The 26,677-nt window shown below is 37.7% G+C and overlaps 2 protein-coding genes across 2 annotated transcripts in view; one reads left to right on the top strand and one right to left on the bottom strand.

Annotated features, from left to right (window-relative positions):
- The first annotated feature begins 5,945 nt into the window (after window positions 1–5,945).
- On the top strand, window positions 5,946–8,826 carry LOC114579208. Its single transcript, XM_028693206.1, has 6 exons — window positions 5,946–6,082; window positions 7,306–7,346; window positions 7,393–7,446; window positions 7,802–8,208; window positions 8,281–8,415; window positions 8,497–8,826. The coding sequence occupies exons 1-6, from the start codon at window positions 5,946–5,948 to the stop codon at window positions 8,824–8,826; spliced, it is 1,104 nt and encodes a 367-aa protein (XP_028549039.1).
- Window positions 8,827–17,813: 8,987 nt separating this feature from the next.
- Window positions 17,814–26,677, bottom strand: part of LOC110095063 (ribonuclease H2 subunit A) — a 32,890-nt gene continuing 24,026 nt past the window's right edge. Inside the window, exon 7 of the mRNA XM_020820476.2 lies at window positions 17,814–17,960. Coding sequence (XP_020676135.1) covers window positions 17,913–17,960 — 48 coding nt within the window. The 3' untranslated portion in view covers window positions 17,814–17,912. The remainder of the gene's footprint in view (window positions 17,961–26,677) is intronic.

Raw genomic sequence — 26,677 nt, forward strand, 5'->3', positions numbered from 1 at the left:
GTATGCACCGCGCCATACACATGTCGCCGTAGGTGCGCCGTGCGCCATGGCGCACGCTATTTTGCGCCATTGACATCTATGGTGAGGAGGCTATTGAGATTCACTTTTGAATAGAAAATAGTTGTGGGCTCTGAAAATTTGGTCCCGGCCTCCGCTCGCTGCTTTCTCGTGGGATTTTGCCATTTTGAACTTCTGCGCCGCGCCATACACATGGTGTCGTAGGTGTGCCGCGCCGCGCCGTGCTCCATGGCGCTCGTTATTTTGCTCCATTGACATCTATGACAGCATCCTAGGCATCACGTGTGTAACCGTAACACGCTCACCGGCACACATGCGAATTTTGTGATTACACGTGTCCTTCAGTGTGCCTAAGTACAAACATATTATAGTTCATGTATAAGAGCATTTTAGGATATTTTGACACTACTCAATTATGCGGATAAGTGTTAATTCAATGTACGCGACGCTATATATAGAAGCTCGTAAATGCCTTATGCCTACTTATTTGAATGTTGCGGATCCGATGGCGTGGCGCTGAAGCTTGTTGACACCTTTTGTCTACTTGTATGAGTGTTGAAGATCCGATGACGCGGCGTCGTACTACAGTCTTTTGCCCGTTTTATCCATGTAGATTGTTGTGCACTACTTTTTGCTTTATGCAGGTGGATTGTAGTGCACTAACGAATCTTCTTCTATTATTCATAGGTAATTATATTCGCTATAAATATGATGCCTTCGCTCGTGTTCAAGTCACTTTGCATACAAATCTTCTAGCGCTGAACAAAAGCATTCGTATTTGTTATAATTATTCTGCATTTTACTAGTGGTTTAGACACCGGACATATAATGAATCTTCTATGACAGCTCGTAGAGATTTGCATTTGCTATAGTCATTTGACATTTTGTCTGTAAATAACATTTCGAGTGTATAGTAGGTCTTCTACAACAACTCGTAGGAACTCGTATTTGATGTATTCACTTAGTATTTTGCTTGTGAACGATAGATTGGGTGTACAACGGGTCTTTTATAACAGCATGTAGTTAATTGTATTTGTTATGCATCCTCTTCTTGCAATGGATCTACATATTTGACTAACACTACATGGTTGCTAATTATAAGGGTGTTGCAATATTTTGATGCGTCACATGCATTAGTTATATATCCTTTTGTGTCTTGCTTGTGAATATCATTACGTTCATTCACAAATTGATACAGACAACAGGATACTGTATTTGCTGAAATTTCTTCTATATTTAATACAGTCCTTTATGCATTTCTGCTTGTAGATGACATGCAGTATGTAGGGTGGGTCTCCTCTAACCTCGTAGACATGTCACTAGGTATCCTCTGCTCTTGCTTGTAGGGAGTCAGTGTATTTGATAGATGTTAAAAAAATATTGACCATGATGGTGCTATAGTGTCTTTACTATAGCAACTGGTAGGTACCTCGAATGTGCTACAGTATTTGGTCTTTCCAGTACCTCCACTACTGCTGCCTGTATGCAGCATTGTTTAAAATTGTGCAATATGAGGCTCGCCTCAGCGCAATTCTAGTGAAAAATGACTCGAGGCTTACACCTCTAGCTTTTTTATGAGTCTTGTGCCTCAGATTAACTAAGGCCCGCCTTGGGGCATGCCTCACCCCGCTAGCGTGAGGCTTACGCCTCACCATATATGTATATATTTTTTGTTAAAACTAATATAAATCAAGCCTTCATGCACATTCGAGCGCAATAACTACCTCGATTGCCTCTACCTCCAGCCCTCAGTCTTCGCCCCAGCCAACACTATTGTAGCCATCACTGACAATCACTTGAAAGCTGTACACCACCAACCTTTAAATTTTGAAGCATTAATCTCATATTTATGTTGATAAAATATTCTAAAAGATGAACATATTTGAAATAAATTAAAAAGATGCATATTGGGAGGCATTCGGCTCTACCGAATGAGGCAGGGGATAGACCAATTTGTTATGGCGACAACTCAAATAAAGACCACCTCAATGATGACAGTGAAGATGGTTCCTAAGTTGTCAGCTATTTCAGTTTTAATTAGGAATTAAATGTAAATAAGTAGAGAATTGAGAAAGAAGAAATTTGGAGTTGGAACTTGATGTTATATGATACTTTTATGTAATTTCTATATTTAATATTGTTTCACTCCTATAATATTTGAATTTTAATCCTATTTCATGCAATTTATCACTTGTCACTATATCTTGGCATTTACTACATGTTGCATTTGTATGTTTGCAGGGGACTTTGTTGTTAACGGGAAAAATAATATATTCATTTATGTGTCATTATTGATTGTTGGTCAAGTTATAGTTTCCTCCAATCTCTTCGTACACATCGATTAGCAAGTTTCCATGTTCACTGCACATCAGTCATCCAATTTTTATAGGAGGCCGACACACATCCCTGCATGCTACTATTGGCAATTGGTTGAGCTATGCCCACCACTGATTTATCCTTGTATTTTGACTGACGAGTCGTTTCATTCATAAACATATTGGCGTATTCATCAGTAAACTGCATTATATATGTTTGTACGTGGTATATGTCATTTGTGGTGGACCAATGTTGTTTGAAAATTGGCACAAAGAGACTGATGTGTTGGCCTGCATGTTGACTGTAGGAGGATTGCAATCCATTTTGATTTTAATGTCTCTTTGGTAGATTAGCGTGCTTCTCAAAAATTCTTCCTTCATGGTGCTTATGAGTCATAGAAATGTTTTAGGTTGATTAGGTTTCGTCGCTCTTCATTTGTGTACATTGAAGATTTATCCTCCATAACTCCCTGCTTGTATGTAGCTCAGTGTTGGCTCCAGAATATTACAATGATCACTTCCTTTATACTTGTAGGGAATAGGAATGTATGCTTGCCACGATATTATCACAAGTGGTATAAGCAATCATTATACGCTTCTATGTTCACCATGCCCATTGTAGAGATGTTGTTAGATCTCTAAATTTGATTCATGAGCATATCACTACACTATTCATGCATAAATTGTTGCATGCAATTGAGAATCTTGACCCCATTTTACATTTGCATATTGCAAGTGAGGTCCAACATTTCACAGTTCAGCTCAGAGCTCTTGTTCCTTATCATTCAAGTTCCAAGTTCAAACTTCTAATGCTTATTAATGTTCAATCAAATAATTAAAGAACTTTAATCAGCATTTGCATTTTTATATTTGAGTAAGCACTTGACAATTCAAAGTCCAATTCTTTGCTAAAATTGTCTAAGTTCAAATTTAGAATTTTCCCATGTCATTTAAGTCCAAGTCCCATGTCATTTAAGTCCAAGTCCTTCGCATTCATTTTTAAGTTCAAATCCAATTCATTGCAATTTGATTTAAATTCATGTTATTGTAATTTTGTTCAAATTTTGTTCAAGTTAGGTCCCATGTCCACTGGAAAATTCGGCAGCCTCCAAGCATCTCTCCCGTTTAGGGAAACTACAGAAAATTGGGTCTTCCCACCGTGCTAAGAAAAGCATGTATGATATGTGTCCTCGGACACCGCAGACGTAGTCTTCGTCCTCCACCATGCTAAGAAAAGCATGTATGGGTCTTTAAAAACACCTGTTTGAAAACACAAAGTTTCCCCACGTACGGGTACTTATATATATCCCCACTTCATCATAGGCGTCGCATCGGGTTCCCATCCCACCATGCTAAGAAAAACGTATGGGTAATTTTCTGGGACGCTGCGAACATCGAAAATGATGCTTTTGATGATTATCCACTTCGTCATAGGCGCCGCACTGGGTTCTCTTCCCACCACGCCAAGAAAAGCGTGTATAAGCAGTTTTCAGTGCATCGCGAATGATGAAAATGGGCTCTCGAAGTTTTTGAGTTTGGATGGTTTATACCTTCGACGACGGTGGTAACAACGATGATGAAAGAATACACAAAAACCAATTTCCTTCTTTCTCTCTTTTTTTTTATTTCTCTTTTTTTTTGGAACTCTCATTTTTTTGTCTTCTCTTTTTTTTTAAATCATCTCTCTTTCTATATGAGATAATAATAACTACATAATTAAAAGTATTAATAATAATAGAAATTAATAATTATCATTAATCAAATCTAATCTATAAAAGTTATGCCTGAGGTGGCCGGTTAGATGACTCGGATAATTAGGGGGTATGGCTTGTAGGAAGAAATGTCGGGTTGATGAGGTCGGGTATTGGTCGGTAAAGTGGAAGGTTGCACAGTGAACAAAAAGGTTCGGATATAACTAGAGGAGGAGTTCGGCTCTTGTGGAAGTCCTAAGCAGGGTCCGGTCGGACAGAGAGGCGAAGGGAGATGGAGTCTAGGCCAGCTATAGCAAAAACCTAGGCTTCAAATGCTTGCATTTTGCGTCTCTATGAGATCGGGAGGCTAGGGCAGAGGAGTTGAGGGGGATTTGGAGTCGGGATTGGAGGAATGGAGGATGAATTGAATCGGAGAAGGCTAGGGATTCGGTCGTCTGCATGTTAGGATAGAGCATCATCTTAAGTTGGGTTGAAAGATAGGAGGGCTAGGGCTCAGTGAGTTCAGTTGGAAGAGGAAGATGACAGGAGGTAGAGGCCGGAGAGGGAAGCTTCGGCTGAGGGTTGGCTTTGGCTTACGTATTAGAGGTCGACAGGGGTTGTCGGCAGTTTTAGCTGGGAGATGAAAGGGAGATCAAAGCTCAAAGCAGGTGCAAGGGTCAGAGGAAGCTTCGGCTTGCTTGCATTCGGAGATAGTTTAAGGAGATTAGTGGGGTTCTCGGCAGAGAGTGAAGTAGAGCATGGGTTTGCGAACAGGGTAAGGAAAAATTGAATGAAGTCTTTACTTCGTCTCCTTTTTAACAGTGAGGCATAGTGTCGCATTGAACGTCCGGTTGCAAGATATCACGGGATTTCAGCGGATTTTAGGGAGATCCACTGGAGCAGCGCCAACTTGCAGGTTAGCGGAATATCGACAGGATTTCAGCCAAATTCTAGATGCTCTAACCTTAGAAAAACAAACAATTTAATGCATACAATTCAAATGGAAATTTCTAAGCATACCCTACATTGAAATTTCCCTCTCAACTCCCATCAAAAATCTTCCTAAACAGCTCTGTGAAGACTAGGCGGTCGTATCCTGCGTACAGGAGGCTTAGACTTCCGCCGTTGCTTGCATAAACCGGTCCCAATCCAATTGATCGATCTAAAAATACTCCCCTCCCAAAGATCCACCTTATCTGCAGAGTGGAAAGACGACACCCTCCTCCATTCCATCTTCATCACAAATGCTAAGAACCTAAAGAGTTTGGTCCTTACACATGTGCCCCGCCATATACCTCTCATCATATCTGAAACAGATCCCCTTAACCCTCTTCTCCTATAATTTTGTTTCTGTGAGCTTGAAGTTGTCCTCAGGTTTTCCTCCGGCAGTCTTCTCCTTTGAAGTCTCCCGAAAAGTACCCGATGCTGGTTCCTTGGGTGCCAAAAAGGTGGTGGTCATCTTATATGAGCCTCCTGAACTACTGGCTCCTGCTTCTTTTTCCAGGTGCCCCTGATCCTCCACCAATTGAACTAGATCCATAGACTCTCCTAAGTCTTGAGGTCTCATCACTCTAACTGTTGCACGGATCTTGGGTTCCAATCCCTTCATAAAATTCATCTCCAATACAGTCTCTGGAAGCCGATCCAATCGACTGACAAGGAAATCAAACTGCTCAATGTACTCCATTAGTGTCCCCTCCTACATCAAAGCAAAGAATTGTTCGTAGAAGTCCCAACTGGTTTGAAAACGTTCCAACAGTCAGTCCTTAAACTCCCTCCAGGTCCTAATTGGTCGCCTTGTATCCCTCCACTAGTACTATGTTAAAGCTTTCCCTTCCAAGCACATCCCGGCTGCCATCAATCTCTCCTCCGCCGTCAACCTGTTGACAGTAAAGTACCTTTCTACTTTGTAGATCCACCCATGAGCATCCTCTGTGAAAGCTCAGTTTCAGTTTTTGCCTTCCAGGATTGTCCAGGACGAAGTTGGATCATCCTGGGACGATCGCTACCGGTTGTAGAGGAAATTCTGGACAGAGAAGTTCGTCTGGACGAAGTGAGGTTCGTATGGACGAAATGTAATCCAGAGAGCAAGTCGTCCAGGAACGATTACTGTACACGTCTGGACAAATTGTGCCCAGAGAGCAAATCGTCCTGGAACGATTTTGGATCGTCCAGGACGATCAGTTTGGATATATATTGAAATGAGATCTTTTTGAAGAGAGAGAAAGCCCATGAGAGAGAAAGTCGAAGGAAAAAGGAAGAAAAGTGATTTTTGGAAGACTTCTGCCCGTTTTTGTCCGTAGCTGCAGTTGAGAAAGTTGACCGACTCGAGGTAAGGCACATTCCGCCTTTCTCAATTTTTAGAAACGAAGATTTTGACGATATTTTTGTTTCGGATTTTGTTTCCATTAGCGAATAATTGATTCTGTTTTACACTGATGAAGATTTTACCGCGTAACTTTTGGTATGTTTCTGAGTTGATAATTGTGCACGTTTTGAGTATTTTCTGAAAAATGTTTACCGGGTATTTTGAATTCGGCAGTGTTTTAATTGTACTATGATTTATCTGGATGTTGAAAAATGTTGCTTCAGTACAATGAACGTCTTACAATATTGTTTTGCACAATCTGTGGTAATTTGGTAAATTTCTGAATCTGTGAATTTTGTGTAAATTCTGTATACTGTCGTTATGCCGCCGATTTTTCTGACGAAATCCAATTTTCTGAATTGAATGTTATGTTGTGATGTGCTATCATAAGGGAGTTATAAGGGGTCAGAATCCTTTGAGATTCTGTCTGTGTCAAGGAAATCTGAGAAATCTGAAAACAAGTTCTGTTCTGAAAAATTCTGTATATCTGTTCTGTTCTGGTGCTATAAGCACAAAGGGAGACATAATGGGCCAGAATCTGAGATTCTGTCAGTGTCAGGGAAGGGAGGCATAAGGGGCCAGAATCCGTCAAGATTCTGTCAGGGTCAGAGCTATGTGATATCTGAAATATGATTTGATTTGATTTGATTCTGATTTGTACGATCCGATCCGTTCTATGATTTGAAAGTTTTATAAGTTTGATAAGATCTGTTCTGCACTCTGAATTGAATTCACGTATCTGTGATTTGATTTCTAATTGTTCAAGTATCTGTTATGTCTGTATACGATTTCTGTACGGCTATTTGAATATCTGCTTCTGATGTGTTTCTGATGTGAATTTCTGAACATTTTAATTGGTGAGTGTAGTCTTGCTGAGCTGTTAGCTCATCCTTGTTTTCTACGTGGTTTTCAGGTTCTGGGAAAGGGAACGAAGTTTTGGACTAGCCGTTCAGTGTATGATCAGTGATTAGGTATTTTTGTACTTTTGCTTTTTGTACAGTCATGGCCTTTCTGTTCAGTTCTATTCTTTCTGTCTGTAGTCATGCACTGTACTGTATATGATTATTTTGATGAAAGGAAGAAGAGAAAAATAGTGGATGCATTTCTGTATATGTATTTGAAGTTTATAGCAGCTCTGTGTTTCTGTTTGTTTGAAATATCTGGAAGAAAGTTCTGAAACATATTCCAAAGCTAGATCCTGGATATTATTTGTTACGGTCCGACGCGAAGGGATTCGTTCCGATCGGGTTGGGTCGTGACAAATTTAAGTGGTATCAGAGCAATGGTTTTGGAATTTGGATTGTAAGACAGAGCTATAGAACTTGATCTGTAAGTCTGGTTTGTTTTGATTTTTATTATGTTGTTTTTGTGCCTAATTTTCTGTGTGATTATGGATCTGCTAAACCCAGATATGACTGATAGGCAGAGTGCTAGTCAGGCTGCTCCTTTGAATAGTTCTGCCCCTGCGGTTGGTTCTGATACAGTTTCTCAGTTTGCTATGTTGGTTGCTCAGATGATGAGCAAGACACAGAATAGAGCCTCTACTGTCAGCTTTGAATATGTAGATAGACATCTACAGATGTTTCTGAGATTGAAGCCTCCGAGGTTTGAGGGCACTGTTGAGCCCCGAGCAACTGAGGATTGGTTAAGAAGGTTGGAGAAGACATTTGACGGTATGCAGTGTCCTCCGGACAGAAAGGTACCGTTAGCCGTTTTTCTATTGGATGGTGAAGCTGAGCGCTGGTGGATGGGCCAGCAGGAAGAAAAGTTCCAAGGTAAATTGAACTCTCTGATTACTTGGGAAGAATTTTCTGAGGTATTTCGATCCTAGTTTGTACCTCCTTCTGCAAGACAGCAAATGCAGAAGACTTTTTTGCGATTGGTTCAGGGGAGCAGGACGGTGATGCAGTACGAGGCGGAGTTTACTGCTCTGGCACGATATGCTCCGCAGCTGGTGAATACTTCTGCTGAGAAGTGCTATAGATTTCTGAGGGGACTACGAGATAGTCTGAGGCATCCCCTGGTACCCTTTCATATTTCTGATTTCTCTGAGCTTGTTGAGAAAGCTCGTCTGATAGAGAACAATTTGACGGCTACTCAGTAGTGGTGGACTGCTAGTAGGAAGAGGTTCGATAGTGATGTTTCTGGCAGTGGGTTTTCTGGAAAGAAGAAATTTGTTTCTGGAGATCCCAAGAGGAGCGGACAGTCAGGATCCACTACAGTCTTTGGTAGTGGTAGTACTACTAGTTCTGGATCAGTTAGTGGGGCACCTGTGTGCCAAACTTGTGGACGACGACATTTTGGCCAGTACTACAGGGCGACTGGTCAGTGTTTCCGATGTGGTCAGCCAGGACATCGAATTACAGAATGTCCACAAGCTGGATTTGATCGACGATCTGAGTCTAGATCTGATAGTTTTGTTAGACTAGCATGAAGGCCGAAGACAGTTCCTCCACGTACTGTTTCTGAGGGATCCTCTGGTAGAGCTGGTAGTTCAGGTTCTGTGGCGAGGAGACCACCTAGTGGTGATCAGAGGGAGCCTAGTCGTTCTGTAGCTCCAGCTTAAGTTCCAGTTTAGCCACGTGTATATAGTTTGAATCAGCAAGAAGCTCGAGATGCTCCGGATGTGGTGACAGGTACGATTTATATTTCTGATCATCCCTGTCGTGTTTTGTTTGATTCTGGAGCTAGTCACTCGTTTTTGTCTGAGCGTTGTTTTGATACTTTGCATCTGGATTCTGTGACGTTACCGATTTCTCTTTCTGTTCTTTTGCCGGCTGGGAATAATTTGATTGCTCTGAAGTTTTGTTTTTGTGAGATTATTATTTCTGGAAGGAAGTGGAAATCGTGTTTGATTTTGTTGCCGATTTCTTCATATGATGTGATTTTGGGCATGGATTGACTGAGTCTGTATGAGGCTCAGATTGATTGTTTGAAGAAGCAAGTGAGCTTGCTTATGGAGGGTGAAAGATATGTATTTCAAGGGTTAAGAGGAGTTTTATCTTGTCTAATTTCTGTGTTAGAAGTCAGAAGATTGTGGATGAAGGGTTGTACGGTGTTTTTGGCCTCAGTACGGGATATGAATATGGATGTGGGTTCTATTTCTGATATCCCGGTTGTACGAGAGTTTTCAGATGTATTTCCTGAGGAGTTGGTTGGTTTGCCTCCGGATAGGGAAGGACGGGACAATGCGTATGTGTGTGGATTACAGAGATCTGAATAAAGTTACAATTAAGAATAAGTATCCGTTGCCACGAATTGACTATTTATTTGATCAGCTGGCTGGATCTTCTGTATTCTCAAAGATTGATTTGAGATCTGGATACTATCAGGTGAAGGTAAAGGAAGAGGATGTGATAAAGGCAGCTTTCAGTACTCGATATGGGCACTACGAGTTTTTGGTTATGCCTTTTGGGGTAACAAATGCACCTGCTGTTTTTATGGATCTAATGAACAGAGTGTTCAAGGAGTATCTGGATCAGTTTGTGATCGTCTTCATAGACGATATTCTGGTATATTCTGCTTCTGAGGAAGAGCATATAAGACATTTGAGGATTGTGTTAGAGATTTTAAAGCAACACCAGTTGTTTGCTAAATTCTCCAAATGTGAATCCTGTCTGAAGAGTATTTCTTTTCTGTGACATGTAGTGAGTGGCGAAGGTATTTCTGTTGATCCCCAGAAAATTCAGGCAGTTGCTAATTGGCCAAGGCCTACTACGGTATTTGAGGTACGTAGTTTCTTGGGCGTGGCTGGTTATTATAGAAAGTTTGTGAAGGAATTTTCTCATATTTCTGCACCTCTGACGATACTGAGAAGTCAGTAGCTTTTGTTTGGACACCGAAGTGTGAAGCTAGTTTTCAAATATTGAAGGATTGTTTAACTTCAGCTCCAGTGTTAGCACTTCCGTCAGGTACGAAAGGATTTCAGGTGTTCAGTGATGCTTCACTGAAAGATTTGGGCTGTGTTCTGATGCAGCATGATCAGGTAATTGCTTATGCTTCAAGGCAGTTGAAATCACATGAAAAGAATTATCCGACGCATGATTTGGAATTGGCTGCAGTTGTATTTACTTTGAAGATTTGGCGTCACTACTTGTATGGCGTCAAGTGTGAGACTTTACAGATCCTAAGAGTTTGAAGTATATCTTTACTCAGAAGAATCTGAATTTGAGGCAAAGAAGATGGCTTGAATTGATCAAGGATTATGATCTGACGATTCAATATCAGCCTGGTAAGGCTAATGTGGTAGCAGATGCTCTTAGCAGGAAGTCTTCTAGATTATCAGGTATTTACCTTACTTCTGATGAGTATCTAATACGAGATATGGAAAGATTACAGTTGGAGGTTATTTCCTCTACTGGTTCAGATTCGAGTGTGTTGACTCAGATGGACATTCAGTCATCTTTGGAAGAAAGGATCTATGAAGCCCAGAAGTCAAATGCTGACTATTTAAAGCTGATTGTTCAGATTGAATCTGGTAAGAAACCTGAACTACGAATTTCTGATTCTGGTATCATTTTCTGTAAGAATAGACTGTGGATTCCTATGACTGGAGATCTGAGGAAAGAGATTCTATACGAATCTCATCACTTAGGCTATACGATTCATCCAGGAAGTGGTAAGATGTACGGAGATATGAAAAACTTGTTTTTGTGGCCTGCAATGAAAAAGGATATAGCGGAGTTTGTTTCAAAATGCGAAACCTGTCAATTGGTGAAGGCAGAGCATCAGCGACCATGAGGTCTTTTGCAGTCGTTACCTATCCCTGAGTGAAAGTGAGAGGAGATAACGATGGATTTTGCTATGGGTTTTCCTCGATCAAGGCAAGGATATGATGTTATTTGGGTGATTGTTGATCGATTGACGAAGTCTGCACATTTTCTTCCGATAAGACAGACGGATCTGGTGGATAAGTTAGCTCAGGTATATGTGAAAGAAATTGTCAGATTACATGGTGTGCCAAGAGTGATTGTATCTTATCGAGATGGACGGTTTACTTCTACACTTTGTAAGGGTATTCAGCAAGGATTGGGTACGAAGTTGCATTTCAATACTGTTTTTAATCCGCAGACTGATAGACAGTCTGAGAGGATTATTCAAGTACTGGAAGATCTTCTGAGGTTATGTGTTTTGGATTTTGGAGGCAGTTGGGAAGATCATATCCCTTTGATTGAATTTGCTTATAATAACAGTTTTCAGTCCAGTATTGATATAGCACCTTATGAAGCTCTGTACGGCAGAAAGTGTAGAACTCCTTTGACTTTGACTAAGGTAGGAGATAGACAAGAAATTGGTTCAACTTTTGTGGATGAAACTGTTATGAAAATTAATCTGATTAAAGAAAGATTAAAAGCTGCACAAGATCGACAACAGAAGTATTACAATCAGAAGAACAGGTTTGTTGAATTTCAAATTGGTGACTTTGTGTATGTCAAAGTCAGTCCGATAAAAGGTGTTAGCAGATTTGAAAGAACGGGTAAGCTCAGTTCAAGGTATGTCTGATCTTTTGAAATCATTGAAAGGATTGAAAAGTCTGCTTATAGATTGCTATTGCCTGATCAAATGTCTGATATACATAATGTTTTTCACGTATCTTCCTTGAGAAAATGGATATCTCATTCTGAAAAGAAACTGTCTGCTGACGATGTGGAGATTCAGAAGAATCTGCAGTACAAGGAAGAGTCTGAACAGATTTTAGCCTATGATGTTCGCAAGTTAAAAAATAAACAGATTCCAATGGTTAAAGTCCAGTGGAAACACAGAACAGCACGAGAGGCGACTTGGGAGGAGTCGGATATGAGACATTTATATCCGCATCTGTTCTGACTCAGTTTTGTTTTGAAAATGTCGAGGACGATATTTTTCTGAAGTTAGAGAGATTGTGAAAGCTAAGTTTCAGTTTTTACCTTCCAGGACGAAGTTGGATCGTCCTGGGACGATCGGTACCGGTTGTAGAGGAAATTTTGGACAGAGCAGTTCGTCTGGACGAAGTGGGGTTCGTCTGGACGAAGTGGGGTTCGTCTGGACGAAATGTTGTCCAGAGAGCAAATCGTCCAGGAAAGATTACTGTACACGTCTGGACGAATTGTGCCCAGAGAGCAAATCGTCCCGGCACGATTTTGGATCATCCAGGAGGATCAGTTTGGATATATATTGAAATGAGATCTTTTTGAAGAGAGAGAAAGCCCAGGAGAGAGAAAGTCGAAGGAAAAATGAAGAAAAGTGATTTTTGGGCGACTTCTGTCCGTTTATGTCCGTAGCTGGAGTTGAGAAAGTTGACCGACTCGAGGTAAGGCACATTCCGCCTTTCTCAATTTTCAGAAACGAGGATTTTGACGACTTTTCTGTTTCGGATTTTGTTTCCGTTAGCGAATAATTGATTCTGTTTTACACTAATGAAGATTTTACCGCGTAACTTTTGGTATGTTTCTGAGTTGATAATTGTGCCCGTTTTAAGTATTTTCTAAAAAATGTTTACCGGGTATTTTGAATTCGACAGTGTTTTAAATGTACTACGATTTATCTGGATGTTGAAAAATGCTGCTTCAGTACAATGAAAGTCTTACAATATTGTTTTGCACTATCTGTGGTAATTTAATAAATTTCTGAATCTGTGAATTTTGTGTAAATTTCGTATACTGTCGTTATGCCGCCGATTTTTCTAACGAAATCCAATTTTTTGAATTGAATGTTCTGTTGTGATGTGATATCATAAGGGAGTTATAAGGGGTCAGAATCCTTTGAGATTTAGTTTGTGTCAGGGAAATCTGAGAAATCTGAAAATAAGTTCTGTTCTGAAAATTCTGTATATCTGTTCTGTTCTGGTGCTATAACCACAAAGGGAGACATAAGGAGCCAGAATCTGAGATTCTGTCAGTGTCAGGGAAGGGAGGCATAAGAGGCCAGAATCCGTCGAGATTCTGTCAGGGTCAGGGCTATGTGATATATGAAATGTAATATCTGAAATGTGATTGATTTGATTTGAATTCTGATTTGTACGATCCATTCTGTGATTTGAAAGTTTTATAAGTTTGGTAAGATCTGTTCTGCACTCTGATTTGAATTCACGTATCTGTGATTTGATTTCTAATTGTTCAAGTATCTGTTCTGTCTGTATACGATTTCTGTACGGCTATTTGAATATCTGCTTCTGATGTGAATTTCTGGAGATTTTGATTGGTGAATGTAGTCTTGCTGAGCTGTTAGCTCATCCTTGTTTTCTGCGTGGTTTTCAAGTTCTGGGAAAGTGAAGGAAGTTTTGGACTAGCCGTTCAGTGTCTGATCAGTGATTATGTATTTTTGTACTTTTGCTTTTTGTACAGTCATGGCCTTTCTGTTCAGTTCTGTTCTTTCTGTCTGTAGTCATGCACTGTATTGTATATGATTATTTTAATGAAAGGAAGAAGAGAAAAATAATGGATGCATTTCTGTATATGTATTTGAAGTTTATAGCAGCTCTGTATTTCTGTTTGTTTGAAATATCTGGAAGAAAGTTCTGAAACAAATTTCAAAGCTAGGTCCTGGATATTATTTGTTACGGCCCGACGCGAAGGGATTCATTCCGATCGGGTTGGGTCGTGACATCCTCTCCCTCAAAAATAGGCATCTTCAGCTTCGCACCCTCAGATCGCCTCTGTTCGCTTTGTTCCCTTCATAACTTCCCCTTCCCCAAGAGGTTGGTTCCTCCCAAGTGTCCCAATCATCCTTTCTACGTTCATACCCCAGCCTTTCATCAAATTAACACATTCTCCTCTCAAATTCAGCACCCCTTGGATCATAAAAAACTCATCCTCTTTTAACATCAACCCCCCTTTGGTCATAATTACTTATTTCCCTTTCCAATCTCGCCCCTCTCCACTCCAAATCAGCACATCTTCGTTCTTGCTTTCACACCTCTTCTCATATTGTCTGGCTAGCTCCTCTTTAGGAATAGGCTCTAGGCTATGTTGCACCGATACGGATAGGGCGATACGGATACGACACAATACGGATACGGGACACGCCAATTCTTAAAAATACAGGATACGGATACGGCGCGGATACGGCATTATAATATATAAATAATACATAAAAATTAAGAAAGTAATCAAAGTGTAATATTTGAAATGATACGGGACACTTGTGTGGAAACAAAAAACCTAGCTCTTTGAAATATTTCAGCCGCATAAATGAATATGGATATTGAGCGGAAACGGTGGAAAGTCGAAAAGAATAGGTAAATCGTGGCTCCGTATTTTTTTTAATAGGACACGCGTATCCGTCCAGTCAAATTTAAATAGTATTTTAATCGGACACGGCAAAGCCGTATCCGACACGTATCTGTGTCGTATCGGAGGCGTATCCGTATCTGACACGTGTCTGATACAGCACGCCTCGTAAATAGGAGTATCCGTGCAACATAGGCTCTAGGAGATGTATTCACTCTTCTCCCTTTTGAGTCACCACCTCCTGATCTCCTTTTTGCCTAATTGGCGTAGGGTTTTTCCCATCTCCCTGGTTGTCGGTGCCTTCCCCTCCGACGGTGATATTTTGGTTTGGCCCTCCAGCACTTTCTTCAACATCTCCTCCAGGATGAAAATTTTTTAATCAAACTTATCATGGATGGCTGAAACATCTTTTTTAAAATCTAAAACTTGAGTTTGGAGATCTGAAATTTCAGATTTAATTTGTCCAATCTCCACTTCGAGACGTTCCTACAATGCATCCATTTTCTTGGCCGTCATTGATGCCCGGATTTTTGTAGAAATAAAAATCTGGACATCGACCTTCAAAAACAGCAATTTGCTTCTTCGAAATCCAAAAAATCGCCGCTGAAATTCATCAAAATAGCCCACCAAAGGTCCCAGAAACAGCTCTAATATCAATTTGATAGGAAGTGCTTGCAAAAATTTAGAAAAAACTTTGGCTGAAATCTGATTTCAACTATTTCAGAAAATCAACACTAAGAAAAACAAGAATAACATGCACAAAAACTTTTTTTTATTGAAATTTTTATGAAAGCAAAGATAAGATATAAGTGGATCTTCAATTGGAGAGGAAGATCCGGCTCTCCCAAATCTCTAGCCGTCAGCTAGAGCCAAACACCCTAAGAACAATCTAATTTCAGCAAACAATATATAACTCTAACCCTTCAAAAATCAACTATTTAAAGTAAATAATAACTAATTGTAGACAATACCACTGGAGGAAAAAAAATAAACAATAACTAGTAAATACAAAAATAGCCCTCCCCCAATTCCCTCCTATTTCCTTAATTATTTCTCTCCCAAATTAACTCTCAAATCAGCCCATAAATCTGCTATCTTCAATTATGAAATATTTCCTAATTAATCCCCACCAAATCAGCCCTCAAATCTGTCATATTCAATTATTAAACATTTCCTCATTAATCCCCTCCAAATCACCCCCCAAATCAGCACCCAAATATGCTTTTTTCAATTATGAAACATCTCCTAATTAATTCCTTTTGATTAAGAGCCTTCCTAAATAATTCTCTTGATTAGAAAACTTATTAATTCCCTCACAATCAAATCAGCTAGTCCATCAATACTCCCCTCCCTAAGTGTCATCTTGTCCTCAAGGTGAAACGAACGAAATTATTGATGAAGCACTTGACTAATACCACTGGACTGAAAAATGAACTGACACTAGGTCGAATGATCCCTACCTCGGGCATCTCCTTGATTAATCTCTCAATCTCTTCATTCTGGACTTGGGAATGACGATATAGACGAATACTTATAGGTCGGACTCCTTCCTTCAAGATGATAATATACTCACGTTCCCACAAAGGATTCAACCCTTAAACTTATTGGAACACCCCTTGATAAAGTTGTAGGGGTGATAGAATCATGTTTTGTGCTTCTATCTTCTCCCCATCTTTTTCACCTTCCCAATTTTGCAGCTCCACTAAAAGCCCCTCTCCTTCACCCTTTCTTCTCCTTGGATGTGGCTCCAAAGGTAACATCCCCTCTTCTTTCCCCAACATTTTCATCTCTTAATCTTTTCCTCTCCTTATTGAATTAAGGTTTCCTCCACTCCCTTGGTCACTGGTGGCTCCCCTTGCCTATGGTGATGCCATTTTGATTTGGCCATCGAGCACTTTTATCAACACCTCCTCCAGAATGAAAAATTTCGAATCTAACTTATCATGAATGACTGAAATATCTTTTTTTAAATCTAAAACTTGAGTTTGGCCAGATTTCATTTGTTTGATCTTCCCTTCCAATCTTTCTACTTTTCTTCTAGCCATAAGTGCCCGGATCGAACAGCTCTAATACCAATTTGATAGGAAACACTTGAAGATCTCAAGTATTTCCTACCAATCTTCAAAAAGCTGCGAGAATTCTCCACAAAAATCCACACAAAACCAGGAAAACAGTAAATAATTTGTATTATTTGATGAAAGGGAAAAGGAAAATAGCATGATACAATTGATCCTCTATTCGAGAGGATAATCTATCTCTCCCAAATTTCTAGACGCCGCTAGAGCCCAAAAGAAAACATAAATCAAAGAGATATCAAATTTCAGCCAAATTTTAGATGACTAACCCTAGGAAATAAACTATTTAATGCATGCAATTCAAAAGGAAATCTCTAAACAGCCCCTACTTTGAAATTTCCCTCTAAACTCCCTTCAAAAATCTTCCTAAACAGCTCTGTGAAGACCGGGCAGTCGGATCCTGCGTACAGAAGGCAGAGACTTACGCTGTTGTTCGCATAAGCTAGTCCCGTCGGGTCGGCTGGATCGGTCTAACAATATCACACTCCTATAAGTGTTGTAGGTATAACTTTTGATTTGGTTTTTTTTTTTTTTTTTTGAAAGCTTGGCTTTTATTTGGTTATATTGTAAATTGGTAAGTATTGTTGTAGATACCTCAAATTGCACATATATTTTTTGGATGATATAATAAAAAATCAATTTTTAAGATTAAGTAGTCTTCCACTTTATTTTATATTTAGTAGTGGCTCTGCATGTTGTGTAATGAATTAGAAGTTTTATTTTTCAGTACTTCTCTAACTGGGTCTTGGGTTCAGTCTTTCCACAATCAAACATGGTATGACTTGTGTAGTAACAGATCATAGCGGGTTGATTGTGATAGGTTAGGCCTCAGCACTTCCTATAAATTCTCCCATACATGAGAGATGTTGAGAGTTTGCCAAAAAATTTATTATAATTTGAGACTTACATAAAAAATACAAAATAGGGGACTTAAAATAATACGGGGAATGAAACTTGCACTATGGGAAACAAGATTTATAATTTATATAAAACCTAAAGCTTGCAAACTCTAAATAATCTAAGTAATATTAATAAAAATCAAAAGTCTAAAGTGAAATGCAAGAAATAAGAAAATAAATTGCAAGCAGGGAATATAAATGTAAATTATAAGAAATTGAACTTGCCAAATTACCTGAATATATGCAAAGCCTACAAAGCACCTAGAGGAACTCAAGCAAATTCAAAGGAGAGCTCTAAACAAAACCCTTGGAGTGTGTGCAATGAAAATCCCCATACTCTCATATATATATAGGAAAGGAGGAAGGAGGAAGCCATTTGGGACCCACCTACATAAATAAGAATTTAATATTAATGTCCTAAAAGTATAACATGTTTAAAATAAGTTGTACCCGTGCACGCACTCACATGTACCCTCCTATATATGTATATCTACTGATGTAGGCAAAGGGGGGTCAAATCAAACCCAAAAAAATTTGATTTTGACTTCCCTTGAGCTTACTAGCTCAATAAATTTTGAACTGGAATTTAGCTCATTTATGAGCTGATTTTTAGTTCATTTATTGAAGTAAATGTTAGCTCATTATTAGCTAGATTTTAGTTCATTAATTATCTTAATTATGTAATTTTTAGTTTTTATCTCTTAAATTTTAGTTTGTCCCTTGGGTTTCCAAAAATGGTTTTTGGATTCCCTGTGCTTGTTGTTTTCCGTGCTTGGCTCCTTGGCTTCCACGGTTGGCTGTTTCCGTGCCTTGGCTCCTTGGTTTCCTCGGTGGGCTGTTGGTTTTCCGTGCTGGGTGGCCTTTCCCGTGCCCTGGTGCCTCGGTTCCGTGCTTGGCCTCTTGGGTTTGCGCAGCTGCCTCTTCAGGTCTTGGCTGGGCTGTTTTCCCGTGAGGTTGGGGGTGCTTTTCCGTGGTTTTGTGTTGCTTGGATTCATGTGGGAATTCAATTATGTGGCTGTTTAGTTTCTCCTCTCATACCTATATATATGAGATGTTTTGTAATGTTTAAAAAGAGAGTGATATATGAATTTTTGAAAAGAAATCTGCGGATTTTCTTGGAGGAGCTTGCGAGCTTTGTCCACCTTCTTCTTCCATCTCTTGGGGAGACTTGCGAGTTCTTCTCCACCCTTCTTCTCGGGCTTCTAACCTCTTTCGTCTCTCCGCAAGTTTACACCCCACCTGTATCCTTCTTCTTTTGGAAAGCAAGTTTAGGGTGTCTTTCTTTGTAAGAGTTAAGTTTGTAAAAGTCAAGTTTGTAAGTCTTTCATTTTATAATATTAAAGTTTGTTTTGTTTAAGTTGTAGTTCTTTTTGGGAGTTCTTGTGTCTTTCTTTTAGTTAGGGATTCTGTTTCTATTTTTGTGGGCAGAGATTTGGGTCCCCGGGTTTTTGCCTACATCATCTACCTACTCCCTTTATTTATTTACCTACTCCCTTTATTCATTTCCAATTATCGCATTCATTGTTATCAGATCCGTAACCCCGCATACAAGCGGACAAAAATCAATACCCAAAAGCTCCTAAAATTTCTAAATTTGTAAAATATAAGGGCAACAACATCAAGCATTTATTGCACTACATGAGGTCGGCCGCATAAATCATTTTTTCTCTAAAGTGTCATATTAAACGTCAAATTCTCATTTAAATCTAATAAAAAAATGTCACTTTTTAAATGTTCTAACCAAGTCTTTTAGATCTACCTCTACCCTTCTTAACATAGGTTAAATCTAATACATCTACTCTCCTAACTAGGTCATTGAATGGTGAATGTTTTATGTGACCAAACCATCTAAGGTGACTCTCTAATCTTATCTTCCACTGGAGCTACTCCAACCTTTTCACGTATATACTTGTTTCGCATTCTATCTCTAAGAGTGAAGTCATTGCTACACCTAAGCATCCTCATCTTTGCAACACTTAATTTTATGCTTCTCTTTTAATGGCCAACATTCTACACCATAAAAAATTGCATGTCTCACAAATATCTTATAGAATTATCTCTTAAGTTTGAGCGGGATTATATCACAAAACAGGCTCAACACATTTCTCCACTTAAACCATCCAACTTGAATTCTACTAATAATATTCCCACCTATTTCACCATCACTTTGAATAATATATCTGAGATATCTAAAATATGTACTCTTATTAATGACTTGATTACCTTAAGTATGAGTGCAAAAATTAAAATTTGTATGATTGTTATTTACACAAATTTTGGCAAGATAATATTCTAATTTTGATGCGCAAAGCCTCAAAATTCATACAAAAAGTACAAAGGCAAATAAAATAAACTAATCAAGATATTTGCAAATCAGGTGAACACATCTTGGGGCAGACTCCAAATCCTAACAAAATTATTTCGAGAAATACACAAATGTAACAAGTGCATTAAATGTCATAACAAATATCATATGTATGCCCTAAAAATCATGTAGGTATGTAGCGCAAATGTATTAAGAGCTACGCGAAAAGATAAGAACTCAAAATAGTAATCCTGCATGTGCTCCAATGAGCATGACATATGCATACACATGACATCTGAGAATACTACTCAGGGCCAATTTAAAAATCATATTTCAAATTATAAACACTCGCATGTGCTCTGACTGTTGTACCAAAAATCCTAAATACAAGTTTAAGAATTTGAGCGGGTTAAAATTTAAAAACTGAATTTTTAAATTTCAAATATAACCTTCTTCCCTAAAAGGACTAGAGTCGACAATATCTATAATTATAAGAGAATATACAATCTCTCAATTTTAGTATATATATGATAATGCCTAAAATCAAAAGTCTAACCCAATCCTTTGCTAGTGAAACAAATAGAGTTTATAGGGTTCAAACTGCAAAAAATGAAATAATTTTTAAAAAAATTCTAATGATGATCATGTTGAATTTGAATCTCATCCGAAGGAGAAACTACATAATACACAACAACAACAACATCAAGCCTTTGTCCCACTATGTGTGGTTAGCTAAAGGAGATACTACATAATAAAATATGCAAAATCCTAATAAACATACAAGTATTTTAAAGTGATTATAATCTCACCACGATGAATTTCAAAAAACCACAAATCTCAAAATTAATTGCTAGAGCGTCTCCAGCCGAACTCCAAAAGACTGTAAGGCGTCGCTGGTTTGCTCCATTCAAATGGCTAAAAAATCACTAATCAGGTGAGGTTGAATAGTGCAATGCCAATATTGACGTTGCATTGTTCACCCGTTTTTGTTTTTTATTTTTAATCCAAAAATTAGGCTATTAATTTTATTTTTTTAAGTATAGAAATTTATTATTAATAATTAAGAAATAATAATTTATAAACACATTATTTTTTATAAATTAAAATACTTTTTACGTATCAAATTTATTTAAGATACAACTTTCTTTTTTTAGTGTTAGAAAATGAAGTTAGGATGGAGACAAGTTACTGCATCCTTGTATATTACTACATTTTGGAGTGAAAATTGAGTTTTTGGATTGGAGATGTCCTTAGAAGCTCAAATTTAAATACACGAACAACATCAAGCCTTTATCCCACTATGCGGGGTAAACTATATGAATCATTTTTCTCCATTATATCATGTTAAGAGTCCAATTCTCATTTAAATATAATAAATAAATGTCATTTCTAATATTTTCCAACAAATTCTTTTTAGGTCCACCTCTACCTTTTTTAACATAAGTTAAATCTATTACATCTACTTTCCTAATAGGTCATCGGAAGGCCGCAATTTTATGTGACCAAACCATCTAAGGCGACTCTCTCTAATCTTATATTCCACTGGAGCTACTCCAACCATTTCACGTATATACATTTCATATCCTGCCTCTAAGAGTAAATCCACTCATCCACCTGAGCATCCACATCTCTGCAACACTTATATTAATATTATGCTTCTCTTTTAATAGACAACATTATGTACCATAAAGCATTGCAAGTCCCACCACCATCTTATAGAATTCTATCTTAAGTTTGAGGGGGATTTTTCTATCACACAACAAGCCCGATACATTCCTCCACTTCAACCATCCAACCTGAATTCTACTAATAATATACTCATCTATTTCACCATCACTCTAAACAATAGACCAAAGATATCTAAAATGTGTACTCTTATTAATGACTTGATCGCACAAAGTAATAATTTCCCCATTAGATCTATTATTACTAAAATTACACACTCTATATGGTCAGTTTTAGATCTACTCAAACGAAAGCATTTAGACTCTAAGGTTGACCTCCATAATTCAAGTTTACCTTCAACTCCCTCTCTAGTCTTACCACAACAACAACATCATCAAGCATTTGACCCACTACGTGGGGTCTGCTACCTGAATCCTTTTTCTCCATTGTGCCCTGTTAAAAGTCAAATTATCGTTTAAATATAATAAAGAAATATCATTTCTAATATTTTTTTACCAAGTCTTTTTAGGTCTACCTCTATCTTTCTTAATATAAGTCAAATCTAATACCTCTACTTTCCTAACCAGGTCGTCGTTTTATGTGACCAAACTAACTAAGGCGATTCTCTCTAACCTTAACAACATTGTTGTTGCTAGGTCCCAAGTTCTGTGTGAGAAAAATGAAGGGTTGTATTGGATAGTTGACAGCCAGCATAAAACTTGTCAAATAATCCTGACATGAATCCTCTCTAGTCTTACCAATAAGAAGAATATCATTAACAAAAATCATACACCATGGTACAATCTCTTGCTAATGTCTAGTGAGAACATTCATGACTAAAGCAAAAAGATATGGGCTTAAGGTCGATCCTTGATGTAATCTAAATGAAATAGAAAAATACTTGGTTAAAGCACCTTATGTTTGAACACAAGTAACACCTCCTGCATGCATATCTTTAATGACTTGAAATAAGTATTATTAACCCATTTTCCTTCTAGAACTCTCCATAGCACTTCTCTTTGAACTTTATCATATGCTTTCTCTAAAATAATAAATATCAAATGTAAATACTCCTTATTCCCTCTATACTTCTCCATCAAACCTCTCAATAAATGTATAGCTTCTATAGTAGAACTACCCGGCATGAATCCAAATTGATTTCAAGAAACATTAGTATCACACCGCAACCTATGCTCCATAACTCTCTCCCATAATTTTAAAGTACGACACATTAAATTAATTCATCAATAATTCGCACAATCTTATGCATCACCTTTATTCTTAAAAATAGGAATCATCACACTCATTCTCCTCTCATCTGACATTTTTTTAGTCTTCAAAATAATATTAAAAAGTTTAGTAAGACAAGAAATTCCTTCATCTCCTAAGCATTTTCACAACTCTAATGGAATATCATCAGGTCCAACAACTTTTCCACACTTCATTTTCTTTAAAGCTTCTTTAACTTCGATTTTACTAATACGTCGATAAAAATAAAAAACCTTGCAAAATGAGGTCGAAATCTCTAGGTAGTGTATTATCTAAAATCTAATCTATCATCTAAAATTTACCCCAAAACATAATTTGTTAAAACTCTCCTTGTTGACAAAAAAGGCACATAAAGGCCGGGCACGGATTTTTGGAGCCACTAGTCAGTGGTCAGGCTAGGAGTTGTAGAGGAAAGGACGAAGGCGCAAGGTCACGACGCCAATAGAGAGTGAGTCTAGAGGGAAAAGGTCATTAGATCTACATGAGGGGTGGAGTTCATGAGGGCTCTTGATGGACGGCAAAGGGCAAAGGGCAAAGTGCAAAGTTACAAGGATGGAGGCGAATCACGATGTAGTGCTTGAGGTGGAAGTTATGATGGCTTTGGCATTTCAGAAGTGAAACGGCCAGGTTTTGAGGGTCTCTAGAATTTTGTGTGAATGCAAAGGAGTGAGGTTGCTCGTGGTGAATCCTAAATTCACCCGATTTATTTGAATTTGAAATATGCTAAAAATGAACTAAGCAACGTATTCAAAATTTCCTCAACAATTATCATTTGTTTCTCTTTGAACCAAACATCTAAATTTTTAAAACCCTACATTTGACTTACTTTACACTCCTAATACATTCAAACAAACAACCATTTAGTAGAGAATTATATATACACTGCCCACTCTCATAAGCGTAAACTATTATTTTAGTAAAACAATGCAAAGTTTAGCATCTTCTTGTCGTGTTGGGTCACTTTGTAATTGCTTTATCCATTCATCATATTCATTATTGATAAATGATTCCACATAAAATAAAATAAAATAAAAATTTCTTCCACACCATTGTATTGTACTCAACAATTTCACATCTCAAACATCTATAAGACAATGTTCTTTCTGAAGGCTTATTTTGTTGAGATTCAAACCTTACATCTTCACATTCGAGGGCAAAAGAAAATCCACTCAAAATAAATCGGTGTGCAATCTCTTAGAAGATGAGAGAAAGTAGTTATAGTTTGCATCAACAATATCAATAGGTCCATATTACAACCCCAAATCAGACACCAAAAGCTAAATGCTAATTCAAGTTCCAAAAGCTTTTCTAAAATTATGTTTTCTAAAATGGGGTTTAATCCCAAGTTACATATTAAGTTAAACCCCCGTAAATCATCTTCAAACCTCAAAAATTGGCATAAGAATGAGATTTAAAGTTGGTTAGTTAAAATAAATAAATGTCACCATAATATGCAATAACATAAAGTATATAAATCTAACTGTTTGTTAACAAAAAGTCATTGACAACCAAGTTCGATATATCATATATGAGATGCTAAGTCATTGGTGAAACTAAAAAATATATGACGTAACTTATTAAATTTAAAGTATGGAGATAACACCAATTCAAGATTCACGAGTCAGTATTAAATAATAAACTTTGATAGTCTAAGCGTGCAAAGAAAATGCCATAAAAGTGCCGGTAAGAAAGATTAAATTGAAAGGATACAACAACAACAACAACATCAAGCCTTTGTCCCACTATGTGGGGTTGATTACATGAATCCTTTTTCGCCATTGCGTCCGGTTAAAAGTCAAATTCTCATTTAAATCTAATAAAGAAAGATCATTTCTAATATTTTCTAACCAAGTCTTTTTAAGTCTACCTCTACCTTTCTTAACATAAGTCAAATCTAATACCTCAACTTTCCTAACCGGGTCATCGGAAGGCCTCCGTTTAATGTAACCAAACCATCTAAGGCGACTCTCTCTAATCTTATCTTCCACTGGAGCTACTCCAACCTTTTCACGAATATGCTCATTTCGTATCCTATCTCTAAGGGTCAAGCCACTCATCCACCTAAGCATCCTCATCTCTGCAACACTTAACTTAGTATTATGCTTCTCTTTTAATGGCCAACATTCGGCACCATAAAGCATTGCAGGTCTCACCACCATCTTATAGAATTTTCCCTTAAGTTTGAGGGAGACTTTTCTATTGCACAATAAGCCCGATGCATTCTTCCACTTCAACCATCCAACTTGAATTCTACTGATAATATCCCCATCAATTTCACCATCACTCTGAACAACAGATCCAAGATATCTAAAATGTGTACTCTTTTTAATGGCTTGATCGCCCAAAGTCACAATCTCATCACTAGGTCTATTGCTACTAAAATTACACTCAATATATTCAGTTTTAGATCTACTCAAGCGAAAACCTTTAGACTCTAAAGTTGACCTCCATAATTTGAGTTTACCTTCAACTCCCTCTCTAGTCTTATCAACAAGAAGAATACCATCAGCAAAAAGCATACACCAAGGTACATCCTCTTGCAAATGTCTAGTAAGAACATCCATGACTAAAGCAAAAAGATATGGACTTAAGGCTGATCCTTGATATAATCCAACCGAAATAGGAAAATACTTGGTCAAACCACCTCCTGCATACATATCTTTAATGATTTGAATATAAGCATTATTAACTTCTTTTTTTTCAAGAATTCTCCATAGCACTTCTCTTGAAACTTTATCATATGCTTTCTTTAAATCAATAAATATCATATGTAGATCCTCCTTATTCTCTCTATATTTCTCCATCAAACCTCTCAATAAATGTATGGCTTCAATAGTAGACCTACCCGGCATGAATCCAAATTGATTTTGAGAAACATTAGTATCACGTCGCAACCTACGCTCCATAACTTGCTCTCATAGTTTTAAAGTATGACACATTAACTTAATTCCTCTATAATTCGCACACTCCTGTGCATCACCTTTATACTTAAAAATAGGAATTAACACACTCATTCTCCACTGATCTGGCATTTAGATAAGTAAAATTAATTTGAAATAATCAACAGAGTTAAGGCAATGAGCAAAGGTAATGTCTGCAACTTTGAGCCAAAAAGCCTAGTGCAAATTTAACACTTCAACTAACACTCTAAAGGAATGAACGGAGAATGAGAATTCATAAAGTCTGACTAAGCAATTCACATAAGGTTATGCTGACAACAAAAATTGTGACCTAAATGTAGAAGAAATTACTCACTACAGAAAAATTAGCTATTTTTGGCGAAAGTTTCCACCGGATACTTAGCAAATTCCGCCAGTAAATAGGCTTACCGGTGGTATATAATCCGTCATGAAAAGTAGCGTCGAAAAGCCATTTTTGGCAAAAATATCTCCAGCAGATTTTCGAGGGATTTTGAGCACCGAAAAACGACGTTCTTTGTTGAGTTTTCTACGAAAATTTTCACCGTTATTTACAGCGATTTTATGGTGGATTTGCAATGGCAAATTACAACGAAAATTTCCACCACAAATCTACCGTAAATAACGGAGAAAATTTTTCCACCGCAGATGTTATTAAAATTCGTTGCATCATTATTTCCAACATAAAATCTGTCGAAAACTTATAGCATAAACAAAAAGAAACAGCACATCATGTCAATTATTCAACTTTACAACAATCATAATACAAACAGTTTTTATGTACTAGTTAAATATTATAATATTTTAACATTGCATAAATATATTGATCCAAAATATTGAAACAAATTGCACAAACTATATACAACTGTTCTAGAATAATAAAACACTACTATAATAAACATACAATTCTTATACATCAAAAGAACCAACATGTATGAAAAAGCCAA

The sequence above is a fragment of the Dendrobium catenatum genome, unplaced genomic scaffold (genome assembly GCF_001605985.2).
Source record: "Dendrobium catenatum unplaced genomic scaffold, ASM160598v2 fragScaff_scaffold_231, whole genome shotgun sequence".
NCBI classification, from domain to species: Eukaryota; Viridiplantae; Streptophyta; class Magnoliopsida; order Asparagales; family Orchidaceae; genus Dendrobium; species Dendrobium catenatum.